This window comes from Xyrauchen texanus, chromosome 39 (assembly GCF_025860055.1).
Source record: "Xyrauchen texanus isolate HMW12.3.18 chromosome 39, RBS_HiC_50CHRs, whole genome shotgun sequence".
Lineage (NCBI taxonomy): Eukaryota > Metazoa > Chordata > Actinopteri > Cypriniformes > Catostomidae > Xyrauchen > Xyrauchen texanus.
This window is the reverse complement of record NC_068314.1, coordinates 11,082,815-11,107,556: the sequence shown is the minus strand read 5'-3', so window position 1 is coordinate 11,107,556 and position 24,742 is coordinate 11,082,815. Positions and strand designations below refer to the sequence as shown.

At 39.4% G+C, this 24,742-nt stretch overlaps 1 protein-coding gene across 1 annotated transcript in view; it reads left to right on the top strand.

Annotated features, from left to right (window-relative positions):
* Positions 1 to 22,034, top strand: part of LOC127632883 (ubiquitin-conjugating enzyme E2 variant 1) — a 37,235-nt gene extending 15,201 nt beyond the window's left edge. Inside the window, exons 2-4 of the mRNA XM_052111707.1 lie at positions 308 to 456; positions 10,879 to 11,004; positions 19,855 to 22,034. Of these exons, the coding sequence (XP_051967667.1) occupies positions 308 to 456; positions 10,879 to 11,004; positions 19,855 to 20,001 (422 nt within the window). The 3' untranslated portion in view covers positions 20,002 to 22,034. The remainder of the gene's footprint in view (positions 1 to 307; positions 457 to 10,878; positions 11,005 to 19,854) is intronic.
* Positions 22,035 to 24,742: the final 2,708 nt, after the last annotated feature.

Sequence of the window (24,742 nt, the reverse complement as noted above, 5' to 3'; positions counted from 1 at the left end):
TAATGATTTACATCTTTCTGCATTGTGTTCTTAATCACTGTTAGCTGTAAATGATGAAGATTGAGCCTTTTTTTTTTTTCTTACGTCCTTAATTTTGTTTTTGTCTCCAGACAAGTATCTTTTTTACTTGGACAAGTGAATGACCAATTTTCTTGTCCAATAGACAAGTACATGATAATGCTTAATGTCAAGCCCTGACAGTGTTTCTCCTGCAGTATCTGCAGAACTATGAAACATCTGTTTTTCTGATACTCTTAAGAACGATACGAAAATTTCAGGTTCATGTGTATTGTTTGTTTGGTACCAGGCGTAAAAGTCCCCCGTAACTTCCGGCTATTGGAGGAGCTTGAGGAGGGTCAGAAGGGTGTTGGTGATGGGACCGTGAGCTGGGGTTTGGAGGACGATGAAGATATGACCCTCACACGCTGGAGAGGAATGATCATCGGACCTCCAAGGGTCAGTTCCCCTATAGATTTGTAGATACTGGGAAATCTTTTAATTCAACCATGTATGAATGCTCAGTAGAGCTGCATCTAACGATTATTTTGCTAAAAGTCTAATTTAACAATGATTAGAATGTAGGGCTGAAACAAATCAGGATCAGCTTTATTGCCAGGTATGCTTACACATACAAGGAATTTCACATTTCAGGAACAGTTCAAAAAGGTAGTGGACAGGTTGAGTGAGGTCCAGAGTGATTTTTCCAGCCTTTTTCCTCACTCTGGAAGTGTACAGTTCTTGAAGGGAGGACAGGGGCACCCAATAATCCTCTCAGCAGTCTGAACTGTCCTTTTGTAGTCTTCTGATATCCGATTTCGTAGCTGAGCCAAACCAGACCGTTTTTTTTTATTATTTTTCAAAAACAAATTTGTATCCCCTTTTTTCCCCAATTTGGAATGTCCAATTCCCACTACTTATTAGGTCCTCGTGGTGGCACGGTTACTTCCATCAATCCAGGTGGCGGATGACAAGTCTCAGTTGCCTCCACTTTTCTGATCATCAGTCCACACATCTTATCACGTGGCTCATGTGCATGACACAGCTGGAAGTGAATTTCTCATGTCTCACAAGCTGGTGCCTGTCCATCTGAAAGCTGGTAATCAACTGAAAGGTAGATGTGGGAACAGAGAGATAGTGTAATGTAGTCTGGAAAATATATGGGATGATTGTGTTGAAAGTTGAACTGAAGTCCACAAAAAGGATCCTTGCATATGTCCCTGGTCTAGGGATGGGCGATATGGCCTAAAACATTTATCACGATAATTTCAGGGATTTATTGCGATAACGATACAAATGACGATAAATTATGTAAAATATCTGATTATGTTATGTTTAAGTTGTGTTCCAGTGACTGTGCTGAAAAACATCACACAACAACAATTACACAATAATAATAATTCAAATCAATTACAAGTTTAAAATGTAAACACAGATTCTTTATTTATTTATACTCTCATGGTGGAAAAATAGTGCAAAGCAAACAGCAGAAGTAACAATCACCAACCATGTCTTCAGTTGTGTTGCAAATAAATCCTGATAAAGTAAAGAAGTTCAGAGTGAAACACACTCTTAGAATGTAAATATAATTTCTGTAATTTCTTACCCCTAGGTCCACTTGTAGTTTTCGCCTCCGTTGCCTCGCGTATCTTCAGACATTCGTCATACTCTGTGTTTGTGTTTCAGATGGTGGAACAAACTTTGCATATTATGGTAGTTTGCTCCTCATCTGATTTTCTGTAACCAAACCAGTTCCAAATTGTGGAGGTAGCTCCTCGCTTAACAACAAGCTCCTCCTCAGCCTCACGTCCGCCTTCCGCCATGCTTGTTTTCACTCCGCACAGAGAATGTCCTCACGTGAACAGTGAATCGCGCGCGCACAAAACTACGTCATCAACTAGACTTATCGTTATTATCGTGAGGAGACACATTTTTATCGTGAGGAGAATTTTCAACGATATATCGCAAACGATAAGATATCGCCCATCCCTACCCCAGTCTGTCCAGATGTTGCTGGATATAATTTAATCCCATGTTGACTGTATCCTCCACAGACCTGTTTGCTCTAAGCAAACTGAAGGGGATCTAGAAAGGGTCCAGTGCTGTATTTCAACACAAGTCTCTCAAATGATTTCATGACCACGGACGTTAGGGCGATCCTGTGATCCTGTGATATTTTTTTTGGTTTCTTTGGGACAGCAATGATGATTGAGCGTTTGAAGCAGCATGGGACTTCACACTGCTCCAGTGGTCTATTGAAGATCAGTGTGAAGATTGGGGCCAGCTGATTAGCACAGGATCTAAGACACACGGGTGAAACACCATCTGGTCCCTGTGCTTTCCTTGTATTCGTTTTTGGAAGACATGGCACACCTCTTCACAGATCTTAAGTGTAGGTTGAGTAGCAGGAGGGTAGTTGCAGGAGTTGTTGGTGTTTGTGTGAAATGAAGGTCAGAGCTAGACTAGGCTTTTCAAATCTACAGTAAAACACATTCAAAATGTCAGACTGTTACATCTGTACACCAACCTTCATTGATGTAAAAGCATGTTCCACCGCCTCTCGTTTTGCCTGTTAAATCCGCAATTCGATCTGCTCTGAATAGCTGGAAGCCCGGCAGATGTAATGCGCTGTCCGGAATGGCTTCACGCCTGGTTTCTGTGAAGCACAAGGCAGCAGAGTTTGAAAACTCTTGTTTGTATTTTTAGGAAGTGAGTGGAGATTTGCTAGATGAATACTTGGCAGTGCTGTTTGAAAGCCACGCAGACAGAGCATGTCTAGCTCGCCTGCATCTCTTGAACAGCACAGATGCGCCTCTAACTAAAATGTCCAGCAAAGCGTCCGAATAGTCAAAAACCAGGAAAAGATTGTCTGGTATATGCTGCCGAATGCACAGCAGTTCATCCCTGGTAAAACTGATTTGATAAAGATTACTAAACACAGGACAAGCAAACAAAATCAACAAAATAATTGGAGCACTCCACACTGAGGTGGCCATTTGCGGCGCCATCTTGATGTATCTAAAATTAGTCGGCAACGTCGACAATAAAAAAAATTTTAGACAGATTTTCATTGACGAATAGTTGTTTGATCTCATTTAACTTGACATGAGATCACATTCAAATCTAAATTAGGGCACGCAATAGGAGCACTAAAAGCAGCTTGCGCCTGATTGAGAAGAAAACAGCTCACAGTCCAGACTTTCTAAACGGCTTCAGGTGATGTAGATCACAAAGTATTAGGAAATTATACAAAAAGTACACAAGTAAATACAGAAGCACTATCGTTGTGAAATATGTCAGAGCATCTTTAAAGGAACCACCTCATTGAGTCTGCGTTATATCTTTAATTCATCCTTTATTAAAATTCAAATAATAAGGAAACCGGTCATGAAAATAAGAACAAACTCTGAAACGGGCATTTATCTGTGTGGTCAGCGCCGCTTCAATGAGTCGTGTGAAGTGACCTGACCTAAAGGGGAGAGATTGAAACTGCATCCAGGCTGATGTACACTTTGACACGGGGCGCTTGTCCCTCATGCACATGCTTGATGCAGCTAGATGAAAACTTGATGGCTCATGATTTATTGAATCATAATATATGTGTCATGGCATGCATCTTGTTAAGAAGAGAGATTTTGTTTGTTGTGAGTTAAAGATTGATCGATGTGAACAAAGTGAGAGAGGGTAGTCTTCGCCCCATTATACACTGAAACAAAATATGTTTTTAATGTTTTTGTTTTGGCTTGTTTTGCAATATAAATATCTAAAACTATTTAAAAAAAAAATGTAATTTACTTTAGGAGCTATATTGCAGAAGGAAAAATTGTTATCTGAGAATGTTGAATATAATATTAAATATTTAAAAATGTGTAAAATTCCTTAAAACAACATACATTTTCCTATGAAGCAACATATTACATAACATATATTCAAGATATATTCTATGAAATCATATTTTATCCATAATGTAAGCAGTGACTAAAGTATAAACAAGTTAAATAATACAAAATACACATAAATTCCAGATTCATTCTCTGAAAGCAATTCTTACAGTATATGATGCTTCTCAAGTAAATGTATCTTGTTAAGGATTTTTAGATATTTTTAAATGGAAAACAAGACAAAACACTTAATAAAAAAATAGAATTATTTTCTCTGATTTTAAAACAATCGAGTATCGAAAAATGTCGTTCGGTACCAAATTTCGATACCTAAAGGGTTAATCTCGTCAACGTCAGTGATAAGCATGTAGCATGTTAGATGTGCCCAAATCTAAAAGTGCTGGTGATTGGCTGTGTTTAGGCATCAAGGAAAACACTACTATCAGAAAATAGTTTGAGTTCCAGGGCTGAGAAAGAATGGTATCATTAATATTGCAAACACTGTTGGGAAGTGAAATTACAGAGAAATACTAAACTGTAATTATGAGCCTTTAAAATATAATTTTTACAAGTGCACACATGAAGCGAGCTGCAGCGACACCGGGAAAAGCAGTAATAATTCTGAATGTGTTAGGAAAAACAGCAAGAGACTGTCTGAACAATTTGTTAATTTATAGAGAGAAATGCACATTCGGGTTGAGCAAACAGACAATGATCTCGGGATCAATGATAGTCAGAGTGATCACCAATAGCTGATACCTTTGACCTTGTCATGACGATATTTGGCTCGTTTTCCATTAATCTATTAAATTATTATTATTAGACAATTGTTATTATCAAATTAATATTACAAATATTTTGACCGTGGGCACAAAGAGACGCGTTTGAAGAAACACACTTTATTATTAAGTACAGATGACAGAAAAGCCGTATATGGCCATTGTAGGGCTCACAGTTTAGGAGCGGATTTGGTTATTAACAATAATTTATATTTATCATAGATAATTATCAATTATTAAAATCAATAGAACACTGATTAGAATCAATGTTAGCTTTTTAATCCTTTAAATCAGCAATCATCAAATTCAATAGAATATTCATTATTATGAGGGCTGTCGATTTAACGCGTTAATTCAGTGTGATTAATTTGACAAAAATAACACGTTAAAAAATGTTACGCAATTAATCGCACCATAATAAGGAAGATTCCTGAGAAATGCAAGCTTGTAGTACCACCTGTTTACTCAAGAGGGCAGTAAGTGAAATTTCAGCTATATGAGCAACGTGAAGTTTATACAGTGAAGAAACATTTCAGTAGGCAGAACAACACAAACTTGCGTTACATTCTTGCATTCAAAACACTTGAAGGAGCGCAAATGCATACTAAGGGATCTCAAGATGTGTTTAAAGGTTGAGTAGTAAACTATATTTAACTTGAAACAGTCAACTAAACGTTTATGATGCAACGCACCCAAGACGCTACACAAGCATATCTGATGAAGGTGTAGATTTACATATTTAAAGATAATTATATATTGATATAACTATGTAGAATCTTTATATATTGATTTATTGTTATATGAGGGGCTTTCTCAGCAAATATTTGTATATGCGATTAATCGTGATTAATTAATCGGGACACCATGTAATTTATTTGATTAAAAAAAATATCAAAGATAATAATTAATTAATAAAATTAATGGAACATTGATTAGACTTAACACTAGATTATTGATCCTTCAAATTCAACAATCATCAAAGATAATTGTCAATTATCAAAATCAATAGAATTTTAATAAGGAATAATTTCGACGGCGCACCACCTTGGAATCAGGGACTAATTACCAGACAGTATAACAGTCTCAATATTAGATTGTTCTCTTAGGAAAATCGATGTTCGTAGATCATCAAAATTCAAAAGGAAACAACGACGGTTTGAATTCGAGCACTGTCATCCCCTGCCAGCCTTTGACACATGTGTATGCAAAACAAACCAAAACATGTTGTGTGTTGTGTGTGTGTGTGTGTGGGAGGAGTGATGTGCACAAAATGGTGGACGTCAAGCGAGATTTCTGGCCAGAGAGTTTGGCCACGAATGTGGGCAGACAGAAGCCGGTTAATGGCGTCTGCTGTTCACCATGTGTCTCCGCTTGTATGGTGACTTGGGGACAAAGCTGAGCTTTATCACAAAAAGTTATCTACTAGCCAAATGTTTGTGAGGGGTCACGTGTGTGCGGTTAGTACGACAGAGAGAGAGAGAATAAAGTGGCGGCGCCAAAGCCAGATTCGCGATCGTGGGAGAGAAGACAACTGTTGGTTTATCACTCAGAGACGCGGTGAAGAGCTCATGGCCCGTCCCGCAGTCTTTGGTCCTTTAATGGATAAACGCAGTGTGCCGGTTTCATCCGAGATGGCATAAATACACAACAGTCCAACGTGGTTGGATTACAACACAGCAAAATCTCATATGTGATAACAGTATGTTACATTAATACATTGAGTATTATTAGTAAACAATGAGCAGAATCGGTGGTCTATAAACTGTACAAACAATAACCTTGATCCACAAGAATAACACACCTAAATATTCTATCTCTGCCCAGACGTTAATCTCTTACCTATAAAATAATAAAATAAATAGTTTGTAAAATAATACAAAATGTATAAAATAATACAAAAACACGTTCACCTCGAACCATGATTGATATTTCAGTGAACAGTATCATCATAATTATTATTTTTACATTTATAATCTAAGTTTTTATGTCTTCGTTTGTGTAAGTAATATTCCGCCTGCATGGTTAGACGGATTCTTGCCTGCGGTAAATGGAAAGGTGTGTGTGTGTGTGTGTCACTTTATTATTTATATATTGGATTTTTCGTTTTGTTAGGAGTGCAATTTGAATTTAGAAATGTATTTGATTTAAATTTTTCGTTTTTTTTAAATGCAAAATCAGTAAAGCAAGAATATTCACTAATCCCTCAGCCCCAAGGTTTCTGATATAATTGGATATATATCGTGAAGGAGGGAACAAAACTAATTTATTCACACACATTATACACTCACCTAAAGGATTATTAGGAACACCATACTAATACTGTGTTTGACCCCCTTTCGCCTTCAGAACTGCCTTAATTCTACGTGGCATTGATTAAACAAGGTGCTGAAAGCATTCTTTAGAAATGTTGGCCCATATTGATAGGATAGCATCTTGCAGTTGATGGAGATTTGTGGGATGCACATCCAGGGCACGAAGCTCCCGTTCCACCACATCCCAAAGATGCTCTATTGGGTTGAGATCTGGTGACTGTGGGGAACATTTTAGTACAGTGAACTCATTGTCATGTTCAAGAAACCAATTTGAAATGATTCGAGCTTTGTGACATGGTGCATTATCCTACTGGAATTAGCCATCAGAGGATGGGTACATGGTGGCCATAAAGGGATGGACATGGTCAGAAACAATGCTCAGGTAGGCCGTGGCATTTAAACGATGCCCAATTGGCACTAAGGGGCCTAAAGTGTGCCAAGAAAACATCCCCCACACCATTACACCACCACCACCAGCCTGCACAGTGGTAACAAGGCATGATGGATCCATGTTCTCATTCTGTTTACGCCAAATTCTGACTCTACCATCTGAATGTCTCAACAGAAATTGAGACTCATCAGACCAGGCAACATTTTTCCAGTCTTCAACTGTCCAATTTTGGTGAGCTCTTGCAAATTGTAGCCTCTTTTTCCTATTTGTAGTGGAGATGAGTGGTACCCAGTGGGGTCTTCTGCTGTTGTAGCCCATCTGCCTCAAGGTTGTGCGTGTGTGGCTTCACAAATGCTTTGCTGCATACCTCGGTTGTAACGAGTGTTATTTCAGGCAAAGTTGCTCTTCTATCAGCTTGAATCAGTCGGCCCATTCTCCTCTGACCTCTAGCATCAACAAGGCATTTTCGCCCACAGGACTGCCGCATACTGGATGTTTTTCCCTTTTCACACCATTCTTTGTAAACCCTAGAAATGGTTGTGCGTGAAAATCCCAGTAACTGAGCAGATTGTGAAATACTCAGACCAGCCCGTCTGGCACCAACAACCATGCCACGCTCAAAATTGCTTAAATCACCTTTCTTTCCCATTCTGACATTCAGTTTGGAGTTCAGGAGATTGTCTTGACCAGGACCACACCCCTAAATGCATTGAAGCAACTGCCATGTGATTGGTTGATTAGATAATTGCATTAATGAGAAATTGAACAGGTGTTCCTAATAATCCTTTAGGTGAGTGTATATTTTCCTGGATAACGAAATACCCGACGGGTAGAGAATGCACAGATGAAGCTTCTTTGCCAGAGAGATGTTCACAACTGTTGTAAAGCCATCTTTCAAAAAGTTGAACAACATATTTTTAAATGCATTTATTTTGTTCAAGTTTCATTTGAACTTTTTGTTAAAATAAATAAAAAATAAAGTTCAAAGTTTAAAATCAAGGTGTCTTGCTTTGTGTAAGCTTAACCCTAACCATGTTTACCGTAAATTATCCAATAGCTCCACCTAGCATCCAGCCAGTGGTAATACCGTTCGTTATTCATCGTTTTCCTGCAGAGTTTTTGTATTTTTTTGACCAAGGTATCGAAAAAGGTATCGTTTAGGAACCGATATCGAAATCAAGGTATCGATATAAAAATATTTTTACGATACCCTAACAGAAACTGAATGCAGAAATACTCAGCAATGTGAATAGCTAACTTGGCTAAGATGTTTTGCTGGTAAGCGATGGGTCAGAGGTTCAAATTAAGCCACAACCATAATTTATTGTTTACATTATGATCTAGGTGGTTGCATGCTTGCTAAATGAAACATAATACTTTTTACGTATATGCTTAAAGGCCTTACATTTTTTGATTCCAGTTAATTGCTACTTGCTGCTATATTTATTATTATTATTCCGCCATAAAACTGATCAGGCAGAGTGTACTGTAAGGCCTAGAGACTTGAAACTTGGTCAGACGTTAGTAGTAGTATTGCTCGCTACTCATAAACTCAGACTCGGCCAAATCGGTCAATAGGGGGCGCAATAGCGATCAAAAATGCGTTACTGTTCATAAACTCCTAATCCTTTTTTCGTATACTCAAGTGCTTTATATCATTAGAATCCTTGGCTCAAACCAAACAAAATGTATATCTCTGAAATGTACTGCCATCTTGGATTTTTCATAAAACCTACTTTTGCGAACTAGTCCTAGATTTTTCATCTGATCGGGACCAACCCAGTGCCAAACGATTCTATGGAGTCTCAATATCAAAACCTTCGACTCGAGATGGCTGCGGTATTTAAAAACATCGGAAGTGGGAGTGGCCAATTTTACCTAAATGGATATAACTCTTGAAGGAAATGAGATATCTTCACCAAACTTGGTATTCTTAAGAAGTCAATCTTTGTTCATTCACAAAAGTTGGCACGATTTTACCACATGGTGGCGCTATAATACCAAAAAACATGAAATTGTCTGTAACTACTCAACCGTTAGTCTGATTGAGTTGAAAATCGGCATGCAGTGTCTTTGTCCAAGGTGCCATATCTGTCTATTTGGACATTGGGGTATCTAAAAAAAACATGGCTGCCTACGGCCAATTAAATTTGAGCACCTATTAGACAAGGTTATCGGAGGCCGCTCGGCACAAAACTTGGTGAGCTTGTTTGACTCCTGGCCCTAGACCTCTGAGAAATTTGAAAGAAGTCGGACACTGAGTGACGCTAACGAGTTTACGCCTCAGTAAGCACACTTTCATGCATGCACATAATATGCATATCTTGAGCATACCTCCTCATTCTGAACAACTTTGCCTCAAGTAAAACTGCTGTCAATAAAATTGTTCATTAAATATTCTTGATTATGTAAAAAAAACATACTTTTGCGAACTAGTCCTAGGATTTTAGCTCAAACGCAGTAAAACTAATGCAGTACAATTCTCTGGACACTCTACGTCAATAGTTATCAAAAAACGTTACACTTTGGATAGCTATCACAGGGTCATTTAGAAAATTGGCGTGGCAAAATATACTCAAGCTTATAAATCCTAAACGAAAAGTCAAAACTTCATGAAAATAGGTGAGCACATGCAACAAATAATTCTAATAAAGAATTCAAACTTTTATGGAGATTGGACAATAGGTGGCCCTATAACTTTTAAAAAGCTTTAAAAAAACATATTTCTTTAGTAAATTACCTGTATTTGCTGCTTATCCATTTATGGTCTAGGTGGTTACATGCTTGCTAAATAAAACTATTACCTTTTTACACATTTGTGTAAAAGCCTTCAACCGCTTGAACCCCGTTAATTGCTGCTAGCACCTATATTTATTTTTATTTCCAATAAATGCCTCTCCGAGGCTTGACGCCACACCCACTGTGTCTGTCTCATGCTCATCCCTCCACAATACCTATAAATTACCTTCTTTAAATTACAGAAAAAAATACTTTAGGATAGTTCATCCAAAAATACAAATATTTTCATCATTTGCTGACCTTCAGTCTTCTGCTGAACACAAAGATTTTTAGAATATTTCAGCTCTGTTGGTCCATACAATGCAAGTGAATTGTGGCTAGAATGTTGAAGTTCCAAAATGCACATAAAGACAGCATAATAGTAATCCATATGACTCCAGTAGTTAAATCCATATCTTCAGAAGCAATTTGACAGGTGTGGTTGAGAAACAGATCTACATTTAATCCTTTTTTACTATAAATCTTCTTTCACTCAGCCCTCCTATGCATGTTCACTAGAGTTCTTCTGTTTTTTTGCCAATTCACATTCTTTGTGCAATTTTGTTTTAGTGTTGGCATTGTCGATAATGATAAATAATCGATTCAGCCGTAATGCTCTGGGTTTATTACTTTGCAATTTCAATGATGATGACTTTCTCCATGTGAATCTTAATTTTTTAATCGATGGTGTGATTAGTCATCAGTTAAGGATTAATGTTATCCTTGTTTTATTCATGCAGACCATCTATGAGAACAGGATGTACAGTCTTAGAGTGGAATGTGGACCAAGATACCCAGAAACACCTCCTTTTGTTCGATTTGTGACGAAGATCAACTTGAATGGAGTTCATAACTCAAATGGTGTGGTAAGTACACCCGGGGTGATACCAAGTATTAAATCTTCCACTGAATGGTCAAGTAAAAATCCTCACTTGAACTCTACTAAAATATTCTGACATGACCTGAAACTTGTAGTTTATGCATGACAACACAAATTATCAGTAATTTTGGCCTTAACATTAAACTTAATAAAAAACCTTTAAAATGTATGTACAAGACTGCTCAACAGGTACAGGAAATGCTATGCAACATTGATAATTGAGATATACTGTTTTGATGCAAGTGAATGGTAACCCAAAATATCTAAAGCAAAGTCTTTTTAACAAGTCAGTCCACTCAGCGGCCATCTTTGGAACACTGTCTGGCAGGTTGGGCTGCTAGTAAACAAGCAGCATACAAGTGCAGCTCCTATCAACTGGAATGGGGAAAGATATCTCCAAAATGGTTGGTCACGATTATGATCAAAGAACACATTTCTAATTAGCAATAAAGTCTGACAACAGCTGGATCATAAATTGTTCTACTTTACCTCAGATTACGTTACAAAACAAAATTTTCACGACTTGTATAGCTAATGCGCATGCATGTTCTCGAGTTGATTAACAGGCTATGTCTGTACCTAAAAGGTGATTTCCATTTACCTTTAAGGCAGGACTTCTTTTTCTGCATCTGTTGACTGTTGTGCGTTCCAATTTGTGCCATTCATTGAAATAGATTTGGCCTGTCTCTGCTAAATAGTCTGTCTAAAGTAACTAAAGGTACCAGGGTTTTGTGGACAGAGGATATGAGAGCATTTCACCAATGTTTGGAAGAAGGAATGAGGAGCACAAAACTGTTGTCAACTCAGTAACACACCTATTTCATCAGGATGTGCGTAGAGGATGTTGTTCCGACCAAAACAATATGGATATACCCCAACCAGAAACCATGGGTTAACGGCGATGTTCGCGCGGCACTCAATGCGTGGACCTCCGCTTTTAATTCTTCTAACACGGAGGAGCGTAAACAAGCCAGTTATGTCCTCCGTAACACTATCAGTGAAGCAAACGCCAGTACAGGCACAAACTTGTAGGTCAGTTCAACACCACTGACTCTAGAAGTATGTGGCAGGGAATTAACATCATCACGGACTACAAACGGAATAAAGACTGCCGTGAACACCGCTGCATCTCTCCCGGACGAACTTAATACATTTTATGGTCGTTTCGAGGGCAATAACACCACCCTCGCGGAGAGAGCACTCGCGGCTGACGCTTCAGAGGTTGGTTCACTCTCCGTCTCTGTTGTGGATGTAACCCGATCCTTCCGACGGGTGAACATCCGTAAAGGCATTCCGGGCTGCGTCATCAGAGCGTGCGCGAATCAGCTGGCAGGTGTTTTTACGGACATTTTCAATCTGTCCCTCTCCCTGTCTGTAGTCCCCACATGCTTCAAAACATCAACCATTGTGCCTGTACCGAAGCAAGCCACAATCACTTGCTTAAATGACTGGCGTCCTGTTGCGCTGACTCCCATCATCAGCAAATGCTTTGAGAGGTTAATCAGAGATTACATCTGCTCTGTTCTGCCCACCTCTTTGGACCCATTGCAGTTTGCCTACCGCAACAACAGCTCCACTAATGATGCCATTGCATTTACACTACACACTGCTCTCTCCCACCTGGAAAAAAGGAACACATGTGAGAATGCTGTTTGTAGACTACAGCTCCGCATTCAACACCATAGTGCACTCCAAGCTTGATGAGAAACTCCGGGCTCTGGGCTTAAACAGCTCGCTGTGCAGCTGGATCCTGGATTTCCTGTCACGCAGACGGTCAGGTGGTTAGAATGGGCAGCAACATCTCATCACTGACCCTCAACACTGGAGCCCGCAGGGCTGTGTTCTCAGCCCACTCCTGTATTCACTATACACACATGACTGTGTGGCAACACATAGCTCCAATGCCATCATTAAGTTTGCTGACGATATGACGGTGGTAGGTCTGATCACTGACAATGATGAAACTGCCTACAGAGAGGAGATGCACACTCTGACACGCTGGTGTCAGGAGCACAACCTCTCCCTCAACGTCAGTAAAACCAATGAGCTTGTAGTGGACTTCAGGAAGAAAGACTGAGAACACAGCCCCATCACCATCAATGGCGCACCGGTAGAGAGAGTCAGCAGTTTCAAGTTCCTCGGTGTCCACATTACTGAGGAACTCACATGGTCCGTCCACACTGAGGCCGTTGTGAAGAAGGCTCACCAGCGCCTCTTCTTCCTGAGACGGCTGAGGAAGTTTGGAATGAACCACCACATCCTCACACGGTTCTACACCAGTACTGTAGAGAGCATCCTGACTGGCTGCATCACCACCTGGTATGGCAATAGCACCGCCCACAACTGCAAAGCCCTGCAAAGGGTGGTGCGAACTGCCAGAAACATCATCGGAGGTGAGCTTCCCTCCCTCCAGGACATATATACCAGGCGGTGTGTGAAAAAAGCTCGGAGGATCATCAGAGACTCCAGCCACCCGAGTCATGGTCTGTTCTCACTGCTACCATCAGGCAGGTGGTATCGCAGCATCAGGACCCGCACCAGCCGACTACATGACAGCTTCTTCCCCCAAGCAGTCAAACTGTTGAACAATTGATCTCTCACGATCAATAATTTGCACTGCACTTTATTAATCTATAATCTCACACTGGACTGTCAACATATTCTCCTCAATACAACTACTTTATATATATAATGTATACTCTTTACTTATTGTATTGTATATTGTGTGTATTGTTTACTGTACATTGTATATAATTATTGTGTTGTGAGTATTTGTACATCTGATATGTAAATTGTGTTGTGTAAGTATGTTGTTTACTGTAATTGGTATATGTCTCGTCACTGTCATGACTGCTATGTTGCTCGGACCTGCACACAAGAATTTCACCTACTGTTGCACTTGTGTACATGGTAGTGTGACAATAAAGTGATTTTGATTTGACACAGTCTTCATTCAGTTTTCTGCCAAAATAAAGGCTTGAGACTGTGTAGCAATGTGGCATGCTAAATTATTACAGAAATATTTTACTATTTGTAAACAGTTCAATGGGAAGCAGGAGGCGAGAACCAGCTAGACAATATAAATAAAATTTTAATGAAAATCTTCGCACCAGTCTCCTTTATCCCTCTCTAGGCTTGAGTTTCCTGATAAGTAGTGTAGAATCACAACCCGGCCCCTGTTCTCGGTGAACAGAAGGGGTTTCCCCCGCTCCTGGCGGTCGGCAGTGAGCCCTTCCCTGCTCGCGGCGGCAGTCTCAGACCCCGGCGAATTTCAGTGGCTAGTAGGGGTCTCCTCCACCCCTGGCAGCGACCCTGACCGTTCCAGGCGGTCAGCTAGGAGCCCCTTCTCTCCTCGTGGTCGGCAACCAATTCCTCCGCTTCCAGGCAACCGAGCACCTCCGTCCCCTGGAAGATGGCCGTGGCTGCTCCGTTGGGGTTGATGGTAGCGGTGAGAACTCCACTATGGCTTATCCCTCCACCTTCCCGGGTTTCGGCACCAGTGTAAAGCAGTTCAATGGGAAGGATGCGGTGAGAACCGGCTTGACCAATATAAATAATATTTTAATGAAAAACTTAAACAAAAGACACAAACGCACACATGACTGTCAGCTGCCCGTAAACATTCTCTCTCTCTCTGTCTCTCTCTCTCTCTCTCACCACCGTCCGCAGTTATCCCTCTAGGAAGCTTGATTAGCCTGATAAGGGACCGGGTGTGTAGAATCACATTTTTTATTTCAATAAAACTAATAATAATGTTAAAAACATATTTTAAAGACAAGTGTGAGCACCCTACAGAGTTTCTATTTCTAATGGCAGTAAAGCATGGGCAAAACATGACTTAATTTTTTCTTTTCTTTTAAAATTGATGATAAAAAATCTCAAACAGAATAATAGTGACTTAAAATTGAGCAAAATAATTGTGACTATGTTATGATTATAATACTTTGCTGCATGTCATGTATAACAAGGCTTTTTTGGCATGACTATATTTACAGTATAGCTAGGCCTCATTCCTAATTGCTTTATTTTTTAGGCCTATTCTTTTCCATGTCAAGTTTTAACCTGATTTAATTATGACTATACTGTCTGTTAGGGGTGTTAATATTTGCCTTCGATTTTATGATTCTTTACCTAACAGTTACGATGGATCTTGAAATCGAATATTTAGTTACTTTAACACATTCCTGGTTTATCACTTAATGAAGAATTGGTGAGGCAGATTAACTTTTCATGTACAGGTGATTTATTCAGTATTCTTACACTTTTCAGTGCTCACAAAAACACACACGCAGAACGGTGTGTGTCACTCTCTTGTCGCCTCTCACTGCAACACAGAACAGCTTTTAGTAAAATTGCCCACAGGTGTAACTCCTTATGCAAGTCGCAATTGCTACGGTCTTATCAATTTGAGGACGCACCTGCCCATGTCTCATGTGGAAGCCCAGATACCCTTTGTCATTCTAGTGATGAATAAAAGAAAGCTGCACCTAACCGGTCTAACAGTTCGTCGGTACGTGTCAAATTTAGACACCTCATTGAATTTTTGAAAATCCACTCCGAACCGAACTGACCCATCAGCCTTGGGTAATAGAACCACCGGGCTGGACCAGTCACTGTTGGATTCCTCTATTAAACCCATATCGAGCATGGCCTTAAGTTCATCCCATACCACTTGTTTCTTGTGCTCGGGTAACCGGTAGGGGCGTGGGTGTACCACTACCCCTGGGGTTGTCTCAATATGGTTTTCTATGAGATTCGTGTGACCAGACAGAGGCGAAAACACGTCAGAAAATTCACTTTGCAATTTTGCCACCTCCGTGATTTGGGATGGTGAGAGGTGGCCTCTACAAGGAACCAGGTTGACTTGATTTTGGGGTTTTAAATTCACCTCTGGTCCGAGCTCTTCCCTCTCCACAATCACCATTGCCAAAGTCACGGGTATCTCCTTTCTCCAATATATTAGTAGATTGATGTCGTGCACCTGTCCTGCTCTGCCTCTTATCCATTCATTCTCATTGTCGACGTCCCCAACTCACCGTGTGACCAGAAAGGCGCCTTGCCACATGGTGAGTAATTTGAAGCTTGATGTGGGTAGCAATACAAGTACTTTATCTCCCGGTGCGAACACCCATAGCCGAGTACCCCTATCATACAGTCGGGACTGGTGTTCTTGAGCCTGTAGCAAATGCTCCTGTGATAATCATCCTAGTGTGGTGAGTTTTGCTCTCAGGTAAAGAACGTACTGAATTTCGTTTTTAGTCTGTGAAGGTCCCACCTCCCAATTTTCCTTTAGGACGTTCAACATGTGAATACTGTAATTCAAATGGTGAAAATCAGTAAGGATTGACACTGACTACCACCTCTGGAGTCGCAAGTTCGAATCCAGGGTGTGTTGGATTCGGAGACTTAGGAGACTTCAGCCAAGTCTCCTAAGCAACTAAATTGGCCCGGTTGCTAGGGAGGGTAAACATGGGGTAATCTCATGGTCTCAATTAGTAGTTCTCGCACTCAATGGGGCACGTGGCAAGTTGTGCATGGATTGCGGAGGGTTAGCATGATCCTCCACATGCGGAGTCTCCACGGTGTCATGCACAACGAGCCCCGTGATAAAATGTGTGGATTGGCGGACTCTGAATCCGAGGCAACTGAAACTTGTCCTCCACCACCTGGCTTGAGGTAACTGCGCCACCATGAGGACCTACAAAGTAGTGGGAATTGGACATAGAGAAAGGGGATCACACTGGTCCAAATCGGTTTAATCCCCAGTCATGAAAGTCCTTGGTCAGTGGGGGTCTCTTTTGGGATCCCTACTCGGGAGATCATTCTGAAGAGTGCTGGGATGTTGCGGAGAGGCACTGCTTTGGAATGTTGCTTAATCTACCTGGACTAATGCAAAGTGATGCCCAGGTGCTGACCGTTCTAATGGCCTGATGAGGACCATGCCCATTCTTTCAAAGGGAACCCCAATCAGCGGTAGAGGGCGCAATGGTGCTTATGGATTGGCTAGTGGAATCATCAGTTGACATTCGTGGCATCTTGCACACCACCTACGCACATCCCTGCAAATGCCTGGTCATTGGATTATGATGAGCCGCCTGGAATAACATTTCCAGACAGTTCTTTGGTACTTTTGTCTTGAGTGTCCTGTGTCACCTGATACAACTGGTCTTTTATAATTGACAAATGCGATTGAGATAGCAACTGCCTCGATTACTCTCACTTGGTCGAAAGCGTGCTTCAGGGTTTTGTCCTGCGTCTGCTCCAGAGGGAAATACCCTAGGTATCCCTCTTAAGGGCTTGAGAGGAACCCTCCCCTCTTGTGTCATCCAGACAAGGACAGCCCCGGCACCGCCTCAATAGTCAGCGAGCACACCCTAGGGCCCATCCACACACACACAACGTTTGGAATGCAGGCCAATTGGTACCTAATATTAGTGGATGGGTGACGCGGGGACTAACCCGCAGCCTCAACACTACGCTTTTGTCCCTGAAATTTTGACTGCCACTAAAGATTATTAAATGCCCATGGACACACCTCACCCTCTGTAATGCATCCAGTGCCTCATCTTGAACCAAGCATTGGTGTATTGAGGTTTGATTACACCTTGAGTCCACCAAGGCTTGGTATGTACCCCCTTTAATACTCACTGGTGTCATGTACGTCCCTGCTTGATCAGGGGCAGACTGTGGCACATCAGGTACCTAAACCAATCCCCCCACCTCCATTGCCTGGCATTGTTCCTAAAACTGTCCAGGTTCCCCACAGCACCAGCAGTTTTCTTTTCTTTTTTCTGAAATCCATGTTTTTAATGTTTAGTTTAATTTCATCATCATCATAATGATGTATAATGAAATACATTTTTACAACTTTTGAATATGAATATTACTGTGGCGAGCAGGGTGGGGCAGAGTGAGGCGGTGAAGATTCTTGTTCTCTCTCTCTCTCTCCCATCACCTCCCCCTTGTCCTGTTCCGAGGAGGTGGGGAAACCATCCGGCAGCAGGAGTACCGAAAGGCTAATGTTAAATGGGATGGAGTAAGTAGGGCCGGTTGGCACCCTGGCCTGAGTCTGGCGATGGCGGTATGTGACGAATGGGGGGGGGCATGGCCGAGCAATGAGGGACGGCTGGGGGAGAATGATTGCAATCAGCCAGGAGAGGGATAAGGTGGAGCCGGAACTGCAGTTTTAGGGAGGGATGTCTTTATGTTGAACGTAAAAGCTGAAATAAATAATTATCTCAGATATTATTCTGACATTTCACATTCTTAAAATAAAGTAGTGATCCTAACTGACCTAAAACAGGGAATGTTTTCTAAGATTGAATGCCAGGAATTGTGAAAAACTGAGTTTAAATGTATTTAGATTAAGTGAATGTAAACTTCTGAATTTATATATACACCAATCAGCCACAACATTTAAACCACCTGCCTAACATTCAGAGTAAATTCTAGAGACTGTTGTGCATGAAAATCCCAGGAGATCAGCAGTTACAGAAATACTCAAACCAGCCCATCTGGCACCACAATCATGCCATGGTCCAAATTACTGAGATCAAATTATTTTCCCCATTCTGATGGTTGATATGAACATTAACTGAAGCTCCTGACCCGTGTCTGCCTGATTATGATTTGATTGGCTAATTAGATCATAGCAAGGATGATTGTTGGTGCCAGATTGGACGCCACCACGAGGACTTGGAGTGCATTGGGAAATGGGGAGAGAAAAAAACTGTCAAATATTCCAAATCCGACATTTAATTCTGCTAAAAATGGGCAATTATCTGCGACGTACTCTTCTTGCATTATGATCATTGTACAATAAATATAGAACATGACATGGATTCACCTTTAGCGAATACAGGTTTATTAACTGCAAACAATTGAATGAATAGCGCAACCCTAATAGCCTGTTCTGTACGGAATTCACCTAGTAAAAGGTAATTATCATATTAAACAGTCATTGTTGAAAATAATTAATGGATAGGCCAAGCCAAATCTACGAGAGAGAGAAAAGAATTTGCTGAAAAGTTGCACTTATTTCACGAAGTGTAGTAGTGCATTAGCCATTGATTTAAAATGACAGCAGTTCTGTAAAGAACGTTAACCAATAACGGTTACAATGTAAAAAACAAACAAACTATAGAATAGAAAAAATAGGCCTGTGCTGTAGCCTACAATAAACCTAATGAATTCTAAACATGATGTGCACACAGAATAAAATATCATTTAACACATTAAGTCGGCACCTTGTTGAAAATAGACTTAATCAGCAGATTAAAAAATGCCATTCCTTGCCTAAAACGGTTATTTTCTTGACTACTTAAAAGCATACTTTTTTATTTTGATGAACAAAAATTAACACTTCAACATGGTATTGAGGTAGCTATCCTGCACTTGAAAAAGCCCATTCAGTGGGAAAATCACTTAAAAGCACGCACAGATATAGAGAAGACTCAAATGTGAAAACATCTGATTTTCAAGCCAACGTTTCAAAAATCCATTTCCCTCACCACCAACAAAGTGAATTTCATAGCTATACTTGCTGAGTTTGCTTGTCTTGCAAGAGGACTGTTTATATTATATTTTTAATATTTAAAATGTGTAACATTAATATGACAGTAATTTAAGCGCAGTTTAATGTAAAAATATGAAGTCAAACGTAATGTGTAAAAATTTTGAACAGTTTAATGCAGGCAATTTACCATTTAATGGGGAAAAGTATTAACCGATTAGTAATTCCAGTGTCGACTAGCAGCATCAGAACCGTTAAATCGAATAATCTCACACATCCCTAATATAGACTAATGAATTTTGTAATTGTCTTTTGTTGACTCAGGTTGACATACGAGCTGTATCCTCTCTGGCCAAGTGGCAGAATTCCTACAGCATCCGTGTGGTCCTGCAGGAGCTGCGACGACTCATGATGTGCAAAGAGAACATGAAGCTGCCTCAGCCACCTGAGGGACAGATCTACAGCAACTGAGCTTCTCTTTTGTCCTTCTTTACCTTCACTCACAACACATTCACACATGCAAGGCTGAGCATTCCTCTTCTTACCCTGGACTCAGGACAGTTCCTCCCAGTTCCTGACCACTCCCCCTGTGCTGCAGCAACCAATGAGCAGTCCTGCCTTAGGAACTCCCATTGGACAACAGAAATTATGGATGTAGTGGTGCGCACAGCAGAATACTGTACATCTTACTAATCAGTTTTTTTTTTTGTTATACATGCAAATTGTAAAAATAACATAAATAATCTTATTGAGTGTACTTTGTGTGCCTTGTTTTTCAAAAGTAAAAGCCACCCTCATTTGAGATTAATCTGCTAGTGAAAATTTATTTGTGCTTTCATTTGACTGTGTGGTAGGAATATTAAAGGGTTAGTTCACATAAAAAAAAAAAAATAAAAAAAAGTCATATACTCACCCTAATGTTGTTTCCACACAAGCAAGTGAATAGTGCTTGAGGTTGTTAGTTAAGTCAGTAACGTGCTGCCTCACATTTCCTTTTGTGCTCTTTCAAAGAGTAGTATGTAGTATATAGTATATGAATCTAAAACAACATGATGGTGAACATTTTGGGTGAACTGTCCTTTTTTGGGTGAAGGTATCTGGTATGGTTAAAGGTGAACTACTTCCTTTGCTACAATGGAATTTAAAATAATTTGGGGATGTTTGGGCCATGCTGGTCACATGGACATTTACTGTACTTTTTTTTTAAATGACAAGGAGAGAAAAGATTACACCAGTGCAAAATGAAAAAGCCTACTTGCATATTATATAAGAGGTTGCAGTAAATAAATCTGTGTCGTTTAGAGAATTTTAAAAACATTAGGTAATTCAAATGCTATCCATTGCTTTGACAGCTAAATAATAAGGTATCTCTCTAGATATTTCCACAACAAAGGATGCTATGTGATTAGAAAATATGTGTACTCAAAATACGTGTATTCCAATGGAATAATTAATATGAAATTGTTAATTAAATCAGGTGGCAAGACTGTAGTGCTTGTGTTCTTCACATGATAATGGCTGAATAAACTGAAAAAGCCAAGAACCTGCATTACAGAGCTTTACGAACGGATGACCGTAATGCAACCTCATTAGGTAATTTTGTAGTTGTATCAGTATAATGAAAACACATTTGTATTTACACCTTTGAATGTGTTCAGAATCGGTCTCTGACCACCTCCAATTGTGGTTTCAGTGATCCAATTACAATGCATCTTGGTTGCATTTATGCCTGGCATTTAATGTGGCCAAGTTATTCTTATGTTAGAAGTTATTCAAGATATTCTTATTCACCAGAACGCTTCACAGCTGCCCACCTATACACATTCATGGAAAACCTTGTTCACGTGAGAACTTCTGGTTGTATCTCTTACAAACCATTTATCGCATGAACATGCAAGCCCACTTGCTTCAAGCATGAGAATGGGTGAATGAGATTCTCTTGTATGAATGTGCGTAGGAGAGCTGAGTAGTGTTTTAGTGACTAAGGACTTTTGCTTTGTTTCTCAGCCATCATATCGCTTCAAAAACATGTATTAAACCACTCAAGTCGTATAGATTACTTTTATGCAGCCTTTATGTCCTTTTGGAGCATGAAAGTTTTGGAACCCATAGACCCTTTTCACACTTCCTTGTTTTGGAATGCCGAAGTAAATGATTGCATGTTAAACTTTGACAGCGGTGAATGGGAGTCCATGCCAATATAATCATTATTGCTTACCAATGTGCTCCAACATCAAAAGAAAAATGCCACTTTTACGTTTCCACAACTTCAAATTAAGAAACAAATTTAAAACGACAGAAGAAAGAAGATGGAAAATGTACTGTCACTTTCTCAGCTGCTGTATGTCATCGCATTTGTGGTAACTCGTTTTTTAAAACTCATTCCAATGTAATGTTATATATTTACACTAAATTATAAAAATGGCAAATATAGCATTTATTTATAGATTTACACTGCTAAATAAGGGTTAAACGTCATTGCAGTCTGTGGAAAGGGTCCATTGACTTCATTGTATGGACAAAAAAAGCATACAACTGTTAAAATATCTTTGTGTTCCACAAAATAAAGCTATAATAGTTTGAGATTGCATGAGAGTAAGTAATTGATAATAGAATTATAATTTTTTTTTTATTGCCAGGAGTAAAAGGGGGCAGATTTAATGACTACGTTAAAAATATTCTTATAAACGGAATGGATTACTTGGGCTGGTATGAAGAGTGACATTGTAATGCATATTTATTATATTATATATATATATTTTTTAAAGAAATAGTAAATTACACAGCGATTTGATTAAAAGTTGTGGAGACTGAATCAAAATCAAGGCAAACGATTATTACAATCACTTGTAAAGAGAAAAACATTTAACAGCGATTACACATCTAATAACATAAGTGTAAGTGAACAGAGCTGTTTATAACACACTCAGTTTGATGCTGTGAACTGTATATTTACTATCACTTTTATTATGACTTCAATCAATACATAAATTAAGTAACGTTCATTTATTAGCTTTAATTTACCTTGGAGCAAATTGTAGGTGTCATTGCAGTTAATTTGGGAATGAGGGCTGAAACTGTTTCATCCATAACATGCTCTTCTCCAGATTTATTTAAAGAATTAAGAAGTAAATAAAAACACTGCTGGTAACTCGTGTCATTATTACAAATGACCCAACAACAAGGTTATTTTTTATTTTGATACAGCAAAACACGTGTCAGAATAATGGCACAAGATGGCGTCCGGTGAGGAGGTTGTTTTGAGAAGCTGAGGATAAAAGTTTGTTCCTTCACCTTAAATCGTTCTTTTTGTTTAATATATTGGCCAATCACAGACATATGAATGTAAGTTCTTATCAAGTTAATTGGGTGTAACTTTTTTCTTCAACTTTGCAACTTGCCGACGTGTAGCCTAGTGAGCTTCCATGGTGGAAAAAAGGAAAGAGAGGGAAAGTAAAGCCAAAGATAAAAGCCTAACAAAGTCGATAACAAAGATGAAAAGCAAAGATGATGAAGTACATATTTGCAGCACTGACATTCAAGCACTGCACTCATATTTGGTGCATAACAATACACTTTCTCCGTTACCTGATTCGACCCCCAGCACTCCTGAGCCGAAGAAAGGTAAACATGAACCTTCCTTGTCTGAAATTCAAGGAAACATCGTACGATGCATAATTGAGAGAGTCAACGGATTAGAGGAACTCTTAAGGGCAAATACAGTGAGCATTGAAGCTTTGAAGAAAACGACAGAATTCCTCTTCAATGAAGTAAAAACGTCAAAGAAGACATGAAAAATGTGAAGAAGGAGATGAAGATAAGTCATGAGGTCAGCGGTGCACATGGAATTTTTTTTTTTGTGATATTGAAGCCAGGCTCAACGATATAAAAGAAGATGGAATCTGAGAATGTATGGACTGGTGGAACAGGAAGGCGAAGACTTAAAGGCACGAGTGGTGGATATTTGTTGCGCAATGCATCTGGGATTTACCAGCAAATTTCAACAAGATGTAGATATCGTACACTGCCTTGGAAGGAAACTTGAAGGAAATGCTGTGAAAGCGAGAACTGTCATCATCCAGTTTGTATCCAGGTCCTCACGTGACATGTTTGAAAAGCTGCGAAAACGAGTACCTATCTTAAGACAAAGGAGATACGATTTGGAGAGGATATGGACAAAGCCATAGGTAAACAACTGTGGCCAAAAGTGGAGGCTGCTCGGCAGGTAGGAAAGAAGGCTTACTTCGTCGGTGTCCGAGCCTTCGTTGATGGAAAAGAGTTATATGCCTAAGGACTGAATACGATTGTGTGCAGATACAGTATCTTGAATAAGTAATTCATATGGTCGCAATTTTAGTGGACTATACGTGTCTTTAACAAGTACAGTCATTACTTGGAACAGTCAACGTTGAGGACAGAAATGTTCGATTAATCTGTTATTGAAAAATATCCAAAATGTTTATATGTGTTACATCAAAGTTAGTAGTAAGTATTATATACATTGTGTCAAAATGATTGATGGGTTATGATTGATGACATAATTGGTGCACCTTTGACCTTTGCTTCCGGTCCCCTCCCCACCCTACCTCGGGCAGATGTACAGCATGTAATATGAAATGTTTGGTCAGCGGTTCTGTACAGGAAGTAGTATGAAGTGGCTGTTCTGATACCCCCCCATGCTGTAGCCGAGCCCATCTGTGTATTTAAAAAGAGTAGACAAAATATTAATCTTTAATGATGTTCAATGTTTAATGGAAAACTGAGATGACAAAAAAAAAATGGTATAAGAATTGTTTTCTCTCAACTCAGACTAAAAAATAGTGATTGATTAAAAAATTCATTGATGTATTCATTGATAATGTTTTTTCAAAAACAATGATAAAGTAATGGGTGTGGGTCATTTTATTTTTTATTATAATTGTAAGACATAAAAAGTGGTTATTAGGTTTAAAATGTGTTTAAATTATGTGTCTTTAATGGGTTGCAATGCTTGGTGAAAAACGTAAGGCTTTATTTATACCAGAGGCTAAAATGTGTTTCTAAACAGTGACTGAAGCAAACTCAAAAGACAGACGTTCACTTTAAATAATGCAAATTGGTTAACAAAGACAAAAGGATTATTTACTTTTTACCAGAGGCTAATACGTGTTTTAAACAAAGTGTATCAATGTGGTAAGCACAACAAAGTCACTTTAAAATGATAAAAAATGGT